The sequence below is a fragment of the Amphimedon queenslandica genome, unplaced genomic scaffold, assembly GCF_000090795.2.
Source record: "Amphimedon queenslandica unplaced genomic scaffold, v1.1 AMPQUscaffold_12853, whole genome shotgun sequence".
Lineage (NCBI taxonomy): Eukaryota > Metazoa > Porifera > Demospongiae > Haplosclerida > Niphatidae > Amphimedon > Amphimedon queenslandica.
In genome coordinates, this window is record NW_003546911.1 from 21328 (window position 1) to 36944 (window position 15617).

A 15617-nucleotide genomic window follows, 5' to 3' on the forward strand; every position below is an offset into this window, starting at 1 on the left:
CCTCTTGTTTCTTTACTTCTTTACAATTTAATCCTATTACTTTTCCATTTTTAATGTTTTTAATTTACTTGTTTCCATTCTTTTTTCTTAAATTAATAAATTACATTCTGTTATGATTATGTGGTTAGGTTAATCATATTCATGCTAATCACGTGCGCATAAATTAAAATGGTGTCAAACCACAAACCCATGCGGTCATTGCGGTGTTTGCAGCTGGATTTTGACTTCCATTTTGTTCTCTCCTCGCTTCTTTATGAATCCACCTTTGTGGTCCACTGGCGGATCCAGAAAAATTGAAAGGGGGGTTCCATTTCACTTAAGTAGGTGTGGCTCATTAATTTTAATTAAAATTTGGGTGTGGCTCATCAATTTTAATTAATAAAATGGAGGAAAAGTGCTGCAGACTGACTGCAAAGAATCCAAAGATACTGCAAAAGGACAACTTCTTCTGCCAAAGGGGGGGGTTCCATGGAACCCATGGAACTCCTCCTAGATCCGCCACTGTGGTCTTTGACCCAAGCACAAAGGAATGATGTAAAAGCCGTCTTGAGCGGTTTTCTGGTTTAAAAGATTATCGTGGCGATAGAAGAAGTTGAAAGAAGAAAAAGTCCGAAGAATTTTGCAGAAATTTGAATTTTGGCCTATTCTCTAAAAAAGCTCCTGCTAAGTTACAGTCCACTTTAAAGGTACCAGGAGAATCGCTTAGTGAAGGAGAGCTCATCTAAGCCATTTATAAGGCTGTACAACGTAAGATAAAAGAGTTACGAGTGTTTGAAAATCATAAAAACGGCAGCCATCTTGAAAAACCAACCTCAATCCTACATATAGGCTATCGCCTATATAATAGGAACATGTGGTCGAGCGGCAAAACTGATAATTCTAATTTTTAAAAGCTAACAGAGTAAGATCTTCTGATAATGATTGCTTGTATAAAGACTAGTTGAGCAGCTATTGTACTGCTTATCAGAACAAAGAAAACCCATTTAAGAGTGCAATACAGGCCAACTACGCAGCTGTAAAATGTCGGCCAACTTCTATGAATATCATTGTAAGATGTCATCACTGACGTTACCTACATTTTTCAAATTCCAAGTGGCTGGTGTCAAACTCAAGGTGGATTCTCAATATGATGCATTGATTTTCATGCGCTAGCGTCATGACCAGAAGTGCTGTATAAACCAATGGGAGTATGCGTCAATGCGTCAGAATAGAATATTTTCTAATCTGACGCATTGACGCATGCACCCATTGGTTTATACAGCACTTCTGGTCATGACGCTGGTGCATGAAAGGCAATGCGTCATATTGAGAACTCACCTTCAGTTGGGATATACGGTGCAATTAATGATCATGATAATTAGCCTTGGGATGGGTCTATATGTATGATGTGTATAACCATATATCTATGGTATAACCAGGGCATATTAAAAAAACATGCCATTGTAAAGCTGGGTTCAGAATATTTGGTTTGCGACTGTAGGTAGTATAATTACAGCATAATAAGTAAACACAAGATTAGACTAGAGTTTTATTCTTGTATTCACTTTTGTATTTTACTGAACCCATCTTCACAATTTATGTGGATAAGGAGTGTAGATTAGGCTGTCTGACTCACATCCCGCCCTTTTGAACTACATTCTCTACCTTCAACAGTTTCCCTATTAAAGTTGTCATTTTAACAAAGTTCCATAGCATTCTTGCCAATGCCTTATCCAATTGCTACAGATTGTTAAATGTACCTGCATGCATCCTAACTACTACAGTTACAGTTCTAATTGGTTGGAAGTTGAATGTTATTCCCAAGTCCATTTAATGAAGAGCCAAAGCAACTACATGTATATGTACATATGTACAGTAGTACATGTGCATCTTATGTATTTACAGTGACAACAACAAAAGGCAATTAGCATCAGAATAAACCATTGTTACATTATGTGAAGTAATTAGTTTTCAAACTTAGGATTTTCCAATTACATGTACATGTACATGTGTATGTACATTGTACTATGTGTTATTATTATTTTCTGATGTTTATGTATTACTTTACTTGTACTACGTGTGTTTCTGTTACTATTAAGTATTTAAGTTCTCCATCACTTCTAAGACTATTACTGTTACCATTAACCCACTCTGAATAATACAACATATAGTTACATTTTTTGTTGAGTTAGTTTGGTTACTTTGGTACACGCCACTGCACTAAGCACCAACTAGGTAATCATTTGATGTCACATTTAGTATTGATTTTCACGATGCAGCCCTACACTACTTGTTCATTTGTTTTTAGGGATGCCCCCTAATTATGTATGACTGATTATACTTTGTTGTACATGTAGTGCATTGTACTGATCTATCACTAGTCCTACATTTCTTATAGGAAATTTTACAAAATGCTGATGATGCTCGAGCCACGAAGGTTAAGTTTTATCTTGATTGTCGTGATCTGCAGACACTCCCTCCTTCATTATTGGAAGAATCAGATAATTCTGAAATATTAAAGAGATTCACTGGTCCTGCCCTTCTGTCGTATAATAATGCACCATTCAAAGAAGAAGACTGGGAAAGCATAAAGACTACATATCAGAGTGTGAAGGCTGGCAGCCCACATAAAGTTGGAAAGTTTGGAATTGGATTCAATACTGTATATCACATTACTGGTAATGACTTCAGTTTACATACAGTAGTGTTATACTTTCATTCTTGTATTACATGTAGATCTTCCAGTTATAGTCAGTGAAGACACATGTGTATTCCTGGAACCTCAAGAATCAGTATGGATCGGTAAGCCTGGCCAGCGATATTCTTTGAAAGATTTAAATTACTATTGTCCTGAAGCTCTTGAGTCATTGAACGGTATATGTGAGTTCTCTAATACTTTATCTGAGTACAAGGGGAAAGCTATGTTCAGATTTCCCTTGCGTAATACACCATCTAAAATGTGGAATGAACTTTATGATATTTCGAAAGTCGAGTCCTTATTGAGTTCACTAAAAGAAGAGGCAAAATATATGTTGCTCTTTTTGAGGTCTGTTTGTTCGATAGAAGTATTCAAAATTAATACTAAAGGAGATATATTGTCAATATTCAATGTGAGCATTACTGATGAGTTCCTTAGCCAACATATTTGTAGCCAGCAAAGATTTTTGTGCACTGTTGAGAGTTTATTTACTAACAATAAGAGTGATTTAAAGCAATGCAGTCAAACACATTTAGATTGTAATCAATTTAATGTTGCTATAGATGATTACACATCATATGTAGTGCATGAGTGGCTTGTAGTTCATCAGGTTGGATCTAATAGTCAAGAGGTGTTGGAACTAGCAGAGAAACAAAGTGTCCTTCCTTGGGTAGGAGTAGCTGTTGAATTGAACACTTTACCTACTGCTGATGGCCGTATTTTTTGTGCTTTGCCTTTACCAGTTGAAGACAAGTCACCTTTCAAAGTTCATGTTAATGGTAGTTTTGCTGTTGGCATTAATCGACGATCAGTAAAATGGATAGCTCAAGAGAGGAGACATGATGAGCAGGCATTATGGAACAAAATGCTTGTTGAGAAATGTTTGCCTTCTTGTTACTTTAAGTTAGTTTCTGAATTAATGGCGATGCCATCAGTGGATGTCTACAGCTATTGGCCTGATATGAGAAAAGTGAGTGGTACATCATGGAGTGGACTATTGGAACCATTCTACAAGTTGTTGTTTAGCCATAGTAAGGTAGTTTATACTCAATTAAATGGAGGGGAATGGATTAATATTGAAGATGCTGTAATTCTAAAGTTGAATGATGATGTTCCAAAGGCTGTATGTGATGCTCTGTTCAAGTGTAACCTAAAGTTAGTTTTCTTGAGCATCAGTTGCAATGAAGTAGTTGATAGGTATTATACTGGAGCTAGAAAAGTTTTGAGTCCATCGTTAGCAAGATTTTATTTAAGAGGCTGTGGATCATCTTATATTAATGTGACAAGACAAGATAAACTTGCTATTTTAAGATATTGTCTGGCTGATTATAATTATGCAGATTTATATAATCTCCAATTATTACCATTGGCTGATGGTTCCTTTAAGGAGTTTAGAAATAAGATTGAGTCACACACAGAATTATGCTTTCTTAGCAGCCTTGAAAATCCTAGCAATTTATTGTGTGGCTTAGAAAATATTCTTGTAAGAATGTACCACGAAGATGAAATATTGCATTCAAATCTTGTTTCAGTTGCACATAGTGGTCAGACACAGCTTGCCATACTTAACACTGTACATGTAGCTGAATTATTATCAAAATGTAACACAAGCTTATGGTCACGAGACCAGATAGCTCTTCTTTGGCAATGGATTAATAAAAAAGACTTGTCACTTTTTTATGGTAAATTAATATTACCAGTGCAATTGCCTTTTGGTAAAATGGATATTGTGCCTTTTGCAAAACAAACAGGTGTAGTCCATATTTCACTGTCCAAGGTTGAGCCCATTTCTGATTTACTTATTGCTTGTTTAAGAAAATGTGGTGTCAAATTTGCTGACTCCAGGGACTTCACCTTCTTGTCTCATGTACAGCTCTCTGAATATTTATATCAATTTGTCCCTGATCAAGTGTTGGATGCAATTAAGTTTTTAGACTTTCGTGTGGTAGATTTTTCGTGTGATGAAGCCCACTGTCTACAGCATTTCTTTAGTAATTTTCCTTTCGATGATCAGAGTAAGTTTGATAAGTTTAGTGGGTTGCCTCTTTTTAAAGTTTTGCAGTTCAGTGGTTCAACTCTGTTCTCATTCAATTCCATCAAAACGTATGATAATCAGGCAATTGCTATGAAAGGAAGATATGATTTTGAAACTCACCTAATTAGCGTGAAGCCACTTGTCATTGATACTACATATAGTAGTTGCAATAATGAGTATCTGTTAAAAAAGCTACACAATGCTAATTTAGTTTGCTTTATGGGTGAAACTGAATACCTCAAAAAAATTGCTTTTTGGCAGATTAAGAGTGAAGACTTTAAAAGCAAAAATATAGTCCCTTTTATGTTAAGTGTCCTGTGCAATTTTAGCTCTCCTCATTATCGACAGCAGTTAGCTGGTGCTTTGAATGACTTACCTTTTATTAAAGTATCAACGTTTCACTTATTTAAATCACCATCTGATTTGTTTGATCCTGAAAATGAGCTAATTAAAGAGCTGATCTCTGATCAATGCAAGTTTCCTGGTACAGAATTTCAACCTTATTTGCCTATTTTGAGGCAAAGTGGTTTAAAGTCGTCAGTTGATGCTAGTGGAATTTTTGAAATTGTTACATCTATTAAAGAGCTTTCTTTTGAGGGTATTGTTACAGAATTAAGTAGTGTAAAGTATTCCAAAGCAATTGCAGTTTTGTTGTATCTAACCTCTTTTCCTTATTTATTGAACGATATAATAAGTCTGTCATCTGACCTACAACTCCCACTTGTATTAGCATTGACAGAGCTAAGTCCTGATACCTGTTGGTTACCAGTAGCAAACAGACGTCCTAGAAACTACCCTTCTTGTTTAGAGTGGAAGGGGTCACAGCATCTGTCCTGTTTAGTTTCAGTTAGACCTAGGACTGTGCCTTTAGTTTTAGTATCAGGAGACCTATCTTCATCTGATTTACCTTTAATAGTTGGTTCTAAAGCCTTATTTGTGGAGAGGGCTCCTACTGAACTTGTGGAGCTTGTATGTTGCTCTCAAGCTTTATTGCCAGTCATTGTATCTCATTTTAAGGATGTCATTCAAAATCAGAAATCAATATCCAATAAACTGCTACTACAGATTTCACTCAAAATTTATAGCTATTTGCAAGATAACAAAATGCACTGTAGTGCAAGTACTTTTTCAGCTATTGATAATTGGGTATTTATCAAAAATAAGTTTTTAAGTGCAAGCCAAGTAGCATTAGAAGCTAATCCTTCCATTGAAGTAGATTTAGAGCCATTTCTTTATTTGTTACCAAGTAACTTGGAAAAATTCAAAGACATTTTTACAATATTTGGGATGAATAATGAAGTAACTTCACATCAGATCATTAGTGTACTTTGTGCCATGAATCATGTTTCCCACCATCAAATCACTTCAAGAAAAGCTTGGTCAATAGTTACTGCTATTTTAGAATGGCTAGCAGAAGATTCTGATAGAATGATAGAAGGTAATATACTAGTACCAGTTGAAAGCAAATCCTCTTATCCTCAACTTTTCCCTATTAAAGAGGTTGCTTATTCTGATAATGAAGTCCTTCGTAAAATTGCAAATGCTTCAGGAGAAGATTATTATCTTATTCATCCCAAGGTATTTCATTTATCAGCAAAGCTTGGATTGACTCCCCTTAGTGATCAGCTCAATATAACTGAAGATATCTTTGATGATGCTGGTCAGCATGAACCAATAATAACTCGTCTCTGTAATATTTTGAAAGAATATAAAGATGGTTTGAGTATATTGAAAGAGATGATACAAAATGCTGATGATGCTGGAGCAACAGAAGTCAATATACTTTATGACAATAGAAAACATTCAACAAAGAATTTAATTTTTAAAGGAATGGCAGACAGTCATGGCCCAGCTCTGATAGTACACAACAACAGTACTTTTGCTAAAGAAGACTTTGAAAATATCACTAAACTAGCTGGTACCACAAAAGCTAATCAACCACTCAAAATTGGTCAGTTTGGTATTGGTTTTTGCTCAGTGTATCACGTCACTGATGTACCTTCATTTGTTAGTGCTGAGTGGTTGTATATATTTGATCCAACGCTCAACTATCTTAAAGACATAGTTCAAAATCAGAGCAGGCCAGGCAAAAAAATAAAGTATCAGTCAAAAATTTTAGCCAACACTGATCATTTGGTACCTTATGATGGTTTGTTTGGGTTTAAATCTTCATCAAACTATAATGGAACCTTATTTAGGCTTCCTTTTAGGACAAGTGCTAGTCAGATCAGCTCAACAATTTACAATGACCATCTTGTAGAAGACATGAAAAGGGATTTAGTTAATTGGGGCTCTAAATTATTGCTCTTTTTACAACATGTGAAGCGCATCACATTCAGTGATTTTAAAGGTACAAAGAAAATGCTTAAAGTATCAATTGATAGAAGTAGAATTGCTGATATTCGTCATTTTGTAGTCACATTTTCACCTCAGCAGAAATGTATTACTGAACACTGGTTAATTGCTGATGCTGAAGAGCAGCAGCAGTCTCAGAATAGTGGTATTTCTGCTGTGGCTTCTGTAGCATGTCAACTGGATAAAGTAAACTTGAGCTCTTATAAATGTAAAAAAATAAAAGGGAGTGCATTTTGTTTTCTACCTCTAGCATTGCCTAGTACTGGATTGCCAGTACACATTAGTGCTAATTTTGCTATCATGAGTAACAGAACTGGTATTTGGACTAAACCTTCACTTAGTACAGTTTCAGATTTTAGAGAACAGTGGAACAAGAAGCTCATGGAAACCACTATACCGGCAGCTTATTGTAAGTTGCTTCAGAAACTACAAGAAATGCATTGTTCGGGAAAGTTGCTCAATTATGAATTTTATATGTTATGGCCACTAAGTGCAAGCCTAAATATGATGTATCCATGGATATTCCTTGTTACTCCCTTGATTAATTTGTTATCAGAACAAGAGCTGTTCTACTCTGCTTCATTGAATAGATGGCAAACACTAGCACAATCTAACTTTATACCCTCATCGTTGTTCCAAGACTCAATAGCTGGTGATGCTACATTTCTTGATGAGGCTCTATATATTCTTCAACTACCAGTGGTCTCCTTACCTGCTTCGCATATGCTGCAGTTGCAAGAACTCTTTGATAATGACATTGTCATTATTAATGAAGATAGTTTTACCAACTACTTTTTGTCTAAAATAAAAGTGTTTGATGCACACATAGTGATACGTAATAAAGTTATTTATACTCTATTATTAACTATTTCTATGTCAGAGCTGACAGGTTTTGATAAATTAGAGAATTTCAAAAACCAATTGAGAACTGTTCCATGCATCCCATGCTCACCTGATGGTGTCGTCTTAAAGCTACCAAGTCAACTTATTGATCCTGGAACATTTCATGATATGTTTGATCCAGATGATTCATTGTTTCCCTTTTCTGACTTCTGCCAAAATAATCCAGTGTGTTATACGATAATGGAGATGGGAATGATGTCAAGGAAACTGCCATGGGATATTATTATCAAAAGTGCTCAGACAATTAAATTGGTTATCGTCATTGACGAGAATAAAGCAATGAAAAGAGTAAAGGCTATATTGAAATGCATAAACTCTGCTGTGCCTGATGAGCTAAAGGAGACAAGCTTTTTACCTGTGCTACCAAAGCCTGAACATTACTTTTTACCTTGGAAAGGTGAAGGCCATGTGCTGCTATCTCCTACTGAATTAATGTGTGATTTACGAATGGGAACAAGAGAAGCTGCTCTCATTGTTGGTTCCCAAAGAGCAATTCTCAACACGAATTCTGTCAATCATGGAGGTTGTGGGTCCATATCACAAAGGGTTATTAAGCTATTGGAAATTCCTACTATGCCATCATTTGATGAAGTGCTTCACCACTTTAATACTCTAGTTTCTTCATTTACAGCTAAGTTAGGCAATTGGGACATTGTTGGAGAAATATGTTGTTACGTGTATCAATATTTTAATGACTCACTTGAGAATCCTATCATTTCTCAATTACTATTAAGATATTGTAATAAACCTTTTATTTGGACAGGTAAAATCTTTGTTTGTCCATGTGATGTAGCTGTTAACTGGAAGCATGAAGATGGTCCTTTTCTTTACAAGCTACCATCAAAGCTTTGTGAATATAAAAATCTTTTAAAGTGTCTTAAAATTAAGGAAAATTTCACCTATGATGACATATTGTTAGTCTTCAGAAAAATGTACGAATTAGACGCATCTCATAAAATTCCAAAGAAGAATAGAAATGTTACCTTAAGTATGATATTAGAGCTAAATTTGATGTCCATTTGTCCATCTAATGTTTCCAGTTACGAAAGAGTCATACTTGTTGATGATTGTTATACTCTTCGATATGTTAATCAATTGTCATTTAATGATGTGCCATGGTTAACGCCTGACAAGGAGAGTTTCTTTGTACACAATAAACTATCTCGAGATGTAGCATTAACCCTCGGTGTTAAACCCACATGTAGCAGGTTTATGAATAAATTTATTCCTAATGTACAGCAAAATTTTGCTGGAGCCCCTTTTGGTCAAAAGGAAGAACTAACTCAGCGCATTAGGAATGTACTTAATGACTATCCACTTGATGCTACACTTCTCAAAGAACTGATACAAAATGCTGATGATGCTAAAGCAAATAAAATTTTAGTGATATTAGACAAAAGACAGCACGGTAAAGAAAGAGTTCCATCTGTTATGTGGGGAAAAGAGCTACAAGGTCCTGCTCTGCTAGTATGGAATGATAAGGATTTTAGTGATGATGATTTAAAAGGGATACAAAGACTTGGCCTTGGCTCCAAGTGTGATGATGATGAATCGATTGGTCAGTTTGGTATTGGCTTTAATGTAGTGTATCACCTGACTGATTGTCCCAGCTTTATTACTAGAGGAAACAAACTCTGTATATTTGATCCACATTGCAGGTACGTACCAGAAGCAGATCACTCCTGTCCTGGTAGGCAATACAACATTAGCAATGTATTTTTTAATACTATGCTTGATCTTAAATCGAGCTTTCTTCGTGATTCATCATCTAGCATTTGTTTGCATGAAGATTTGACCTCAGGTACTCTTTTTAGACTGCCTTTGAGAACACACGATGGATTTGAATCAACTGAATTGTTGGACAAAACATTTAAGAGGCACATAGCTGTCAGAGGAATAGAAGAGAAGCTATTTGAATGGGTTCATGAATTGGAACATTCCCTTTTATTTTTAAACCACCTCGAAAAGTTTAGCTTCTATGTTCTTGATGATTGTCGCTGCTCATTTAAACTAGGCTATGAAATAGAAGTCTCACAAGAAAACCAACTTATTAGAGAATCATTTCATCGTAAATTGTGTTCCTTTAAAATTAGCAAGGATCCATTCATTGTTACATATCCAATGCAACTTAAGCTTGTAACTTCTGACAATAGAACAACGACTAAAAAGTGGCTTATTCAAAATGGAGTTGGTGATGCATCAAGAAGTCCAAGAGAACAGCTATCACACAATAAAATTTGGCCAAGGCATGGTATTGCAGCTCCTTTGGATAGAAACAATAGACTACTGGGCCATGCATTTTGTTTTCTACCATTACCTGCAATTACTAATCTTCCTATACAAATTAATGGTCAGTTTGCTCTTAGTAGTAATCGTCGTTCACTTTGGTTGAGTAATGACAAAAATGACAATAAGACAGTATGGAATAAATTTATCCTCAAAGCAATAGCTTATTCTTATGCAGTACTATTGGAAAAGATTAGACCTCATATGATACGTTTATCAGAGTATGATGGCTCCCGGCATAGAATTCTTTCTGCTATTAAAAGTTACTATGATCTGTTTCCTCTATTGAAGATTAAATTAGGTACTGATTTTTTAACTTTAGAGGGTAAATGGCATACATTGGCTATTGATGTAATGCAGCATCTTCATGATTATAATTTACCTGTTCTTGCTATTGAAATTCCTAAACCATATAATCGATGTGAAGTAATGTGGTGCCCATTAAGAAGTGATGATGAATTTAGACAGGTATACTTTACACCTGAGAAAATTCCAGGTGTAGTGCAACTTATGAAAAAATTAAACATGTTAATAACACTTGCACCTTATAGTATTTATAAATCCTTTGAAAGAGTCTATAAACCCTCAATAGTAAGCCCAATGTCTGTATTTTGCTTCTACACAAAATTTAGTGAGCAGATATTGACAACAAGTGAGCCACTCTTATTACATGAGACTCCTTTTCAAACAATTAAGTGCTTTAGGATATTTCTTGCATACATTTTAAGTGATTCAGGTGAGTTTCCAAGATCTCCCTATGGTTATCCACTTTTACTAACATCTGATGGAATTCTTAGAAAATTTAATGAAGCACAAAAGGTATTTGTTAGCAAATGTTTTTCACTTTTTTCAAGGAGCAAAGACAAATTTTTGCATCGAGAACTCTTACACTTACCTCTTTCTTCATCTTACTTTCTCACTCCAGATTCATGTAGCTATGCTCAAATATCAATTCTTTTATGTCGAAGTCTTCCGCTTGTCATGAAAGAAAAGGAGGCACCCATAAGTTCTATTAAAAGTAGTATTTTGAAGGAATTATGGAAGTGTTTCTCAGAAAATGAATTTTTTGTTGCCTACCAAAAGGAAATTGTTCAAAATTGGGCCTTGTTACCATCTGACGACAAACTCTACAGTAGCTCATCTGAAGTGTTGCCCATTGTTGAACCAGACAATGTAATGCACGATGTATTTGATGTTTTAAAAGAATTACATGTTCCTGTTCTTAAATCTGACTTGATTTCACCAGTCATTCTTAAATATTGTCCTAGTATGGAGCACTACAATGATATTCTGAAAGTCATCTTTCATGTGTGCAAACAAAATGAGGAGTGTTTTACCAAAATAGTTAAAGAAATGTCAGATGGGAAAATCAACAATCTACTGTTGTACCTTAGGAACACATCATTCCATAATGATCAGTCAATTTTCAACAAATTAATGTACCTCCCTTTGTTTAAGGGTGTTGATGGATTAGTCACCAAGTTACTTGGAAAGCATATTTACCTTTGGCCTGATGCAGATTTCCCCCTGATAGCATATGACAAGTGGGCACCTATTGAAAGTATTGTATTTTTGGAGAAAAATGGGTCTTGGAAATATCTTTGTTCAACTATTCATTCTTTGTTTGGTGAGGATTTGTCATCCACTGAAGTGTATTGTGAAATAATTTTTCCCATTTTCAACCAGCTAAGTTTTAAGGAACGAAAGGTTCACATGGCATACATTAGGCAAAATATATTTCCTAATTTGAAGCATGCTTTAAGAATGAAAGGGGAACAAAATGAGCTGGCTAAAAAGTTTGTAAATTGTGCAAAAGGGCTGAATTTTTTAGTGTGTCAGACATGTACAGACAGAAATGTGCTTTATCCTGTTAATCATTTTGTCGATCACACTATGGACATATTCAATATTTTTTCTGACCGGTTTCATTTTCTTGATACTGAATACAGAAAAGAACAATGGCTTGATTTTCTTATGTTTGTTGGTCTTTGTAGTAAAGTAACAGCACAAGAATTTATAGACTTTTGTACTCAAGTGTCTGAAAGTAAATCAGAAGAGGCATCTCATGTGCTTGTTGATTATCTTTTTTCCAATAAAGCTTCTGATTTTTATGATTCACCTGATTTGTTAGCTCAAATTGGTAATATTTCCTTTGTTTGTACTGCTGATTTGAGTTCACTGTCATGGATTGCTTCACCTTGTACTTCTGGCTTCACAAGTTTCAAAGGGGCTGCCCAATATACAAGTTATGCTTCACTTTTGTGGACTGTTAGACCATTGATAAATTTACCAAAGGACTGTTGTTCAGCTGCATATGATGATGATGTATTGAGCCAATTGCAAGTTCTTATTAAGCCCACAGTAGATGAAGTTTTTCAGAACATCATTAATATTTCAAATTCTGACTTGGCTGACTTTAGATTGATGTCAACATACAACTTACCAACACTATCAGAAGGCTATGCTACCTTCATGGTGAATGTTATTAAAGAGAACATCAAATTCATTCAAGATCACAACAGTCACAAATTAAAGGAACTATCTTTCATTTCATTTATTCCTGTAAGTGCTGAGCCAGCATTCCAGTGTATTGACAATCATGAAATTAACAAGCCGGTTTTAGTTAATCCTTTACAAGTAGTCATGTCTGTTACTTCACTAGGATCTGAGCGGAGTACAAGATTTTGCCCCTACATTAATAATTTACCCAATTGCTTGAGCGATTTATACTCTGCTTTGTCAATAGCTGGTGTCACACTTAAAGTAGAGCTAAAGCATGTACAATATATGCTAGAGAGACTTCACCATCAATGCAAAGTAATTAATAGTCCCAATGATAGGAAACTAGTGAGAGATGCTATGCAGACACTTTTTAGTTTGCTAAAAGATGATGTAACACTAACAGCAGCAAAAATACTTGATCCTTTGTATCTCCCATCATTGAACAATGAATTAGTTTTATCAACAAAACTAGTTTATCTCGATAGAAAGGTGTATTACAACAATGTGGCTTCTTGGGATTTTTCACAGACAAACTTTGCATTATTTCACATTCCATTATACACGTATGATGCAAAGCTGTCAGAAACAGAGCTTTGCCACAAGTTGCCCACTGATTTATCTCCAAAGCCCTTATCCTTTGTTAGTTATGATATGCTGGAGTCATGTACTGTATTGCAGTCTCAGAGTAAACTAGTAGAGAGGCTTAAAATCATAGCAAATCTCTGTTCAGGCACATTTTACTCACAAGGTTTAGTCAAAATATTTATGAAGGCTTTGCCAAGCTTATCTGAACAAAAGGCTGCTTTATTTGTTGATTTTATTAAAGATCTAGAATTCAAAACTATTGCTAAGCTAACTTCAAGTGTGATAATTGACTTTATGAGAGTTGGGGCAGTAGGAGCTAATTTTATGTTCCTATTTGAGGATGGCAAGTACACATTTTATGGCACTGACAGTATTACTACTATTGATATGACACTTCTGAAAGATCTTTCTCATGAAATCTGTATTGTATTGGCACGTTTGATAAAGTATGAAGCTGTTTTATTTTCAAAGGAAATGTTCCAAATGATTTATAAGCTTTTAAATGTCCAGAGTGAAAATGATTTCAAATTATTCATGGAAGACTTTCATCAAGATGTACTTTTTATGGTTGATGATGAAAATTTATTAAGCGTTGATGATAGTTTGCCAGAGCCTGGACAACCTATGAAAAGTTTCTGGAAGTCATTCCTTGATCAAGATGTTAATAATGTGTTTCGTCCTCAGGAGTGGGTCGGGTATGAAAAAAGTTATGATTATTTTGTTTGGGCAATCATACTTCATCAGGTACATCAAGAAGATATCAACAATCCTTTTTTAAGAAAGTATGCCATTCAAATTGATAATAAAGAAGATTTAATTGAAGAAGTTATATCGGTGTTGAGCCTATATAAATTAGTGCGACGTGAAGCCCCAGCCCCATTAATTGATTCTCAAGAAATAGCTCTACACAATGGGATCCATCTAACTTTTAATGAAGCAAATGAGGGTGAAGATATGTGTACTTTAAAAAGGAAAGTATGTGAGCAGCTGAGACTACTATGGCTTCTACCTGACTTTGAAAGAAATCGGGGACTCAAAAGATTATACTTGCTGTATCATCCTGATAAAGCTGAAACATCACTAATAAAGCTGCATGAAGAGATTTTTAAATACTTAAAGTGCCAAATCAACCGTCTAGAGAAGAAACTCCCACTGCTAGATCTTGATATTCCTGATGCTATGCTGCATAGTCAAGCTACAACTGTTAGGCATAAATCTGATTGGGAATCAAATTTTAACAAATGGGATGAAAGTGCACGTAATGCATGGTGTGGAGGAGGAATAGGTGTGGGAGTAAAATTGAGTTCTGAGTGGGCAAAAAACTTTAGTAGTTTTCAAAGTCAGAAGAATCAATCCTCCCAGGAAAGTGCAAGTTCCTTTAACTTTCAGCCTCAAGTTGATTTGATTGAAGCAAAACGATGGATAAGACAGGCAAAGTCTGATTTAAAAGCTCTGAAGTACTTGTCCTCTTCATATGACTCTGAAGTCTCCTCTCAAGTCATATTTATGGCTCACCAGGTAATGGAAAAATCACTTAAAGCTGGTATGTATGCTCTACTAGGATTAAATGAGATACATCTTAAATATCATCAATTAAATGTTCCTGCTAGAGCTCTTGGTTCATTTAAAGTGTCACTATTACCTCTCACTAATTTAGTATTAGGTATGGAGCAGTATTATACAAGTACACGCTATCCTAATAAGCACAGCAGACCAAATGCACCAGTTGACAAATATAATTTTCATCTAGCTGCTGATGCGACTAAATGTGCTGAGAAAGTGTACAATTTGATTTGTATTGAAATTGACTGAAAATTGTAGATTATATTTATGATTGTGCAATTATTATTAATGTCACTTATTCATTCACACAATGCAGTTGATTTTTGTTATTTATTGTAGTTACTCATTTTTTGAAAATTATATTCATTATTAATCTTTAAAGCATGATTTATAATTGTATTGATNTTAGACGCAAGAAACATTATCTGTTTTGTGTGTGCAAAATTTGGGGAAATTATACTCATTCATTTATTTATGCACATTCAGGGCACGTGCCTATAGAAGTATGAAATTGTGTACTGCAGGTATAAGCTTACCACTACTACAAATTAGTACCATTTCATTAAATAAAAATAGTATGCATGTTATTTCATAACATTTTGGTGTTAAACATAAATATGAGTGTAGCATGGCTTATTCATCTGCATGCATGCGTCAAACAACTGCTCCTTAATTTGAGGTTTGTGCTAGAATTCAAATATGCTTCACTAT

General features: G+C 35.0%; 1 protein-coding gene across 1 annotated transcript in view; it reads left to right on the forward strand.

Moving 5' to 3' along the window:
• Nucleotides 1-15216, forward strand: part of LOC100632087 (sacsin-like) — a 17097-nt gene extending 1881 nt beyond the window's left edge. The window contains exons 2-3 of the mRNA XM_020002710.1: nucleotides 2378-2657; nucleotides 2716-15216. Coding sequence (XP_019858269.1) covers nucleotides 2378-2657; nucleotides 2716-15155 — 12720 coding nt within the window. The 3' untranslated portion in view covers nucleotides 15156-15216. The remainder of the gene's footprint in view (nucleotides 1-2377; nucleotides 2658-2715) is intronic.
• Nucleotides 15217-15617: the final 401 nt, after the last annotated feature.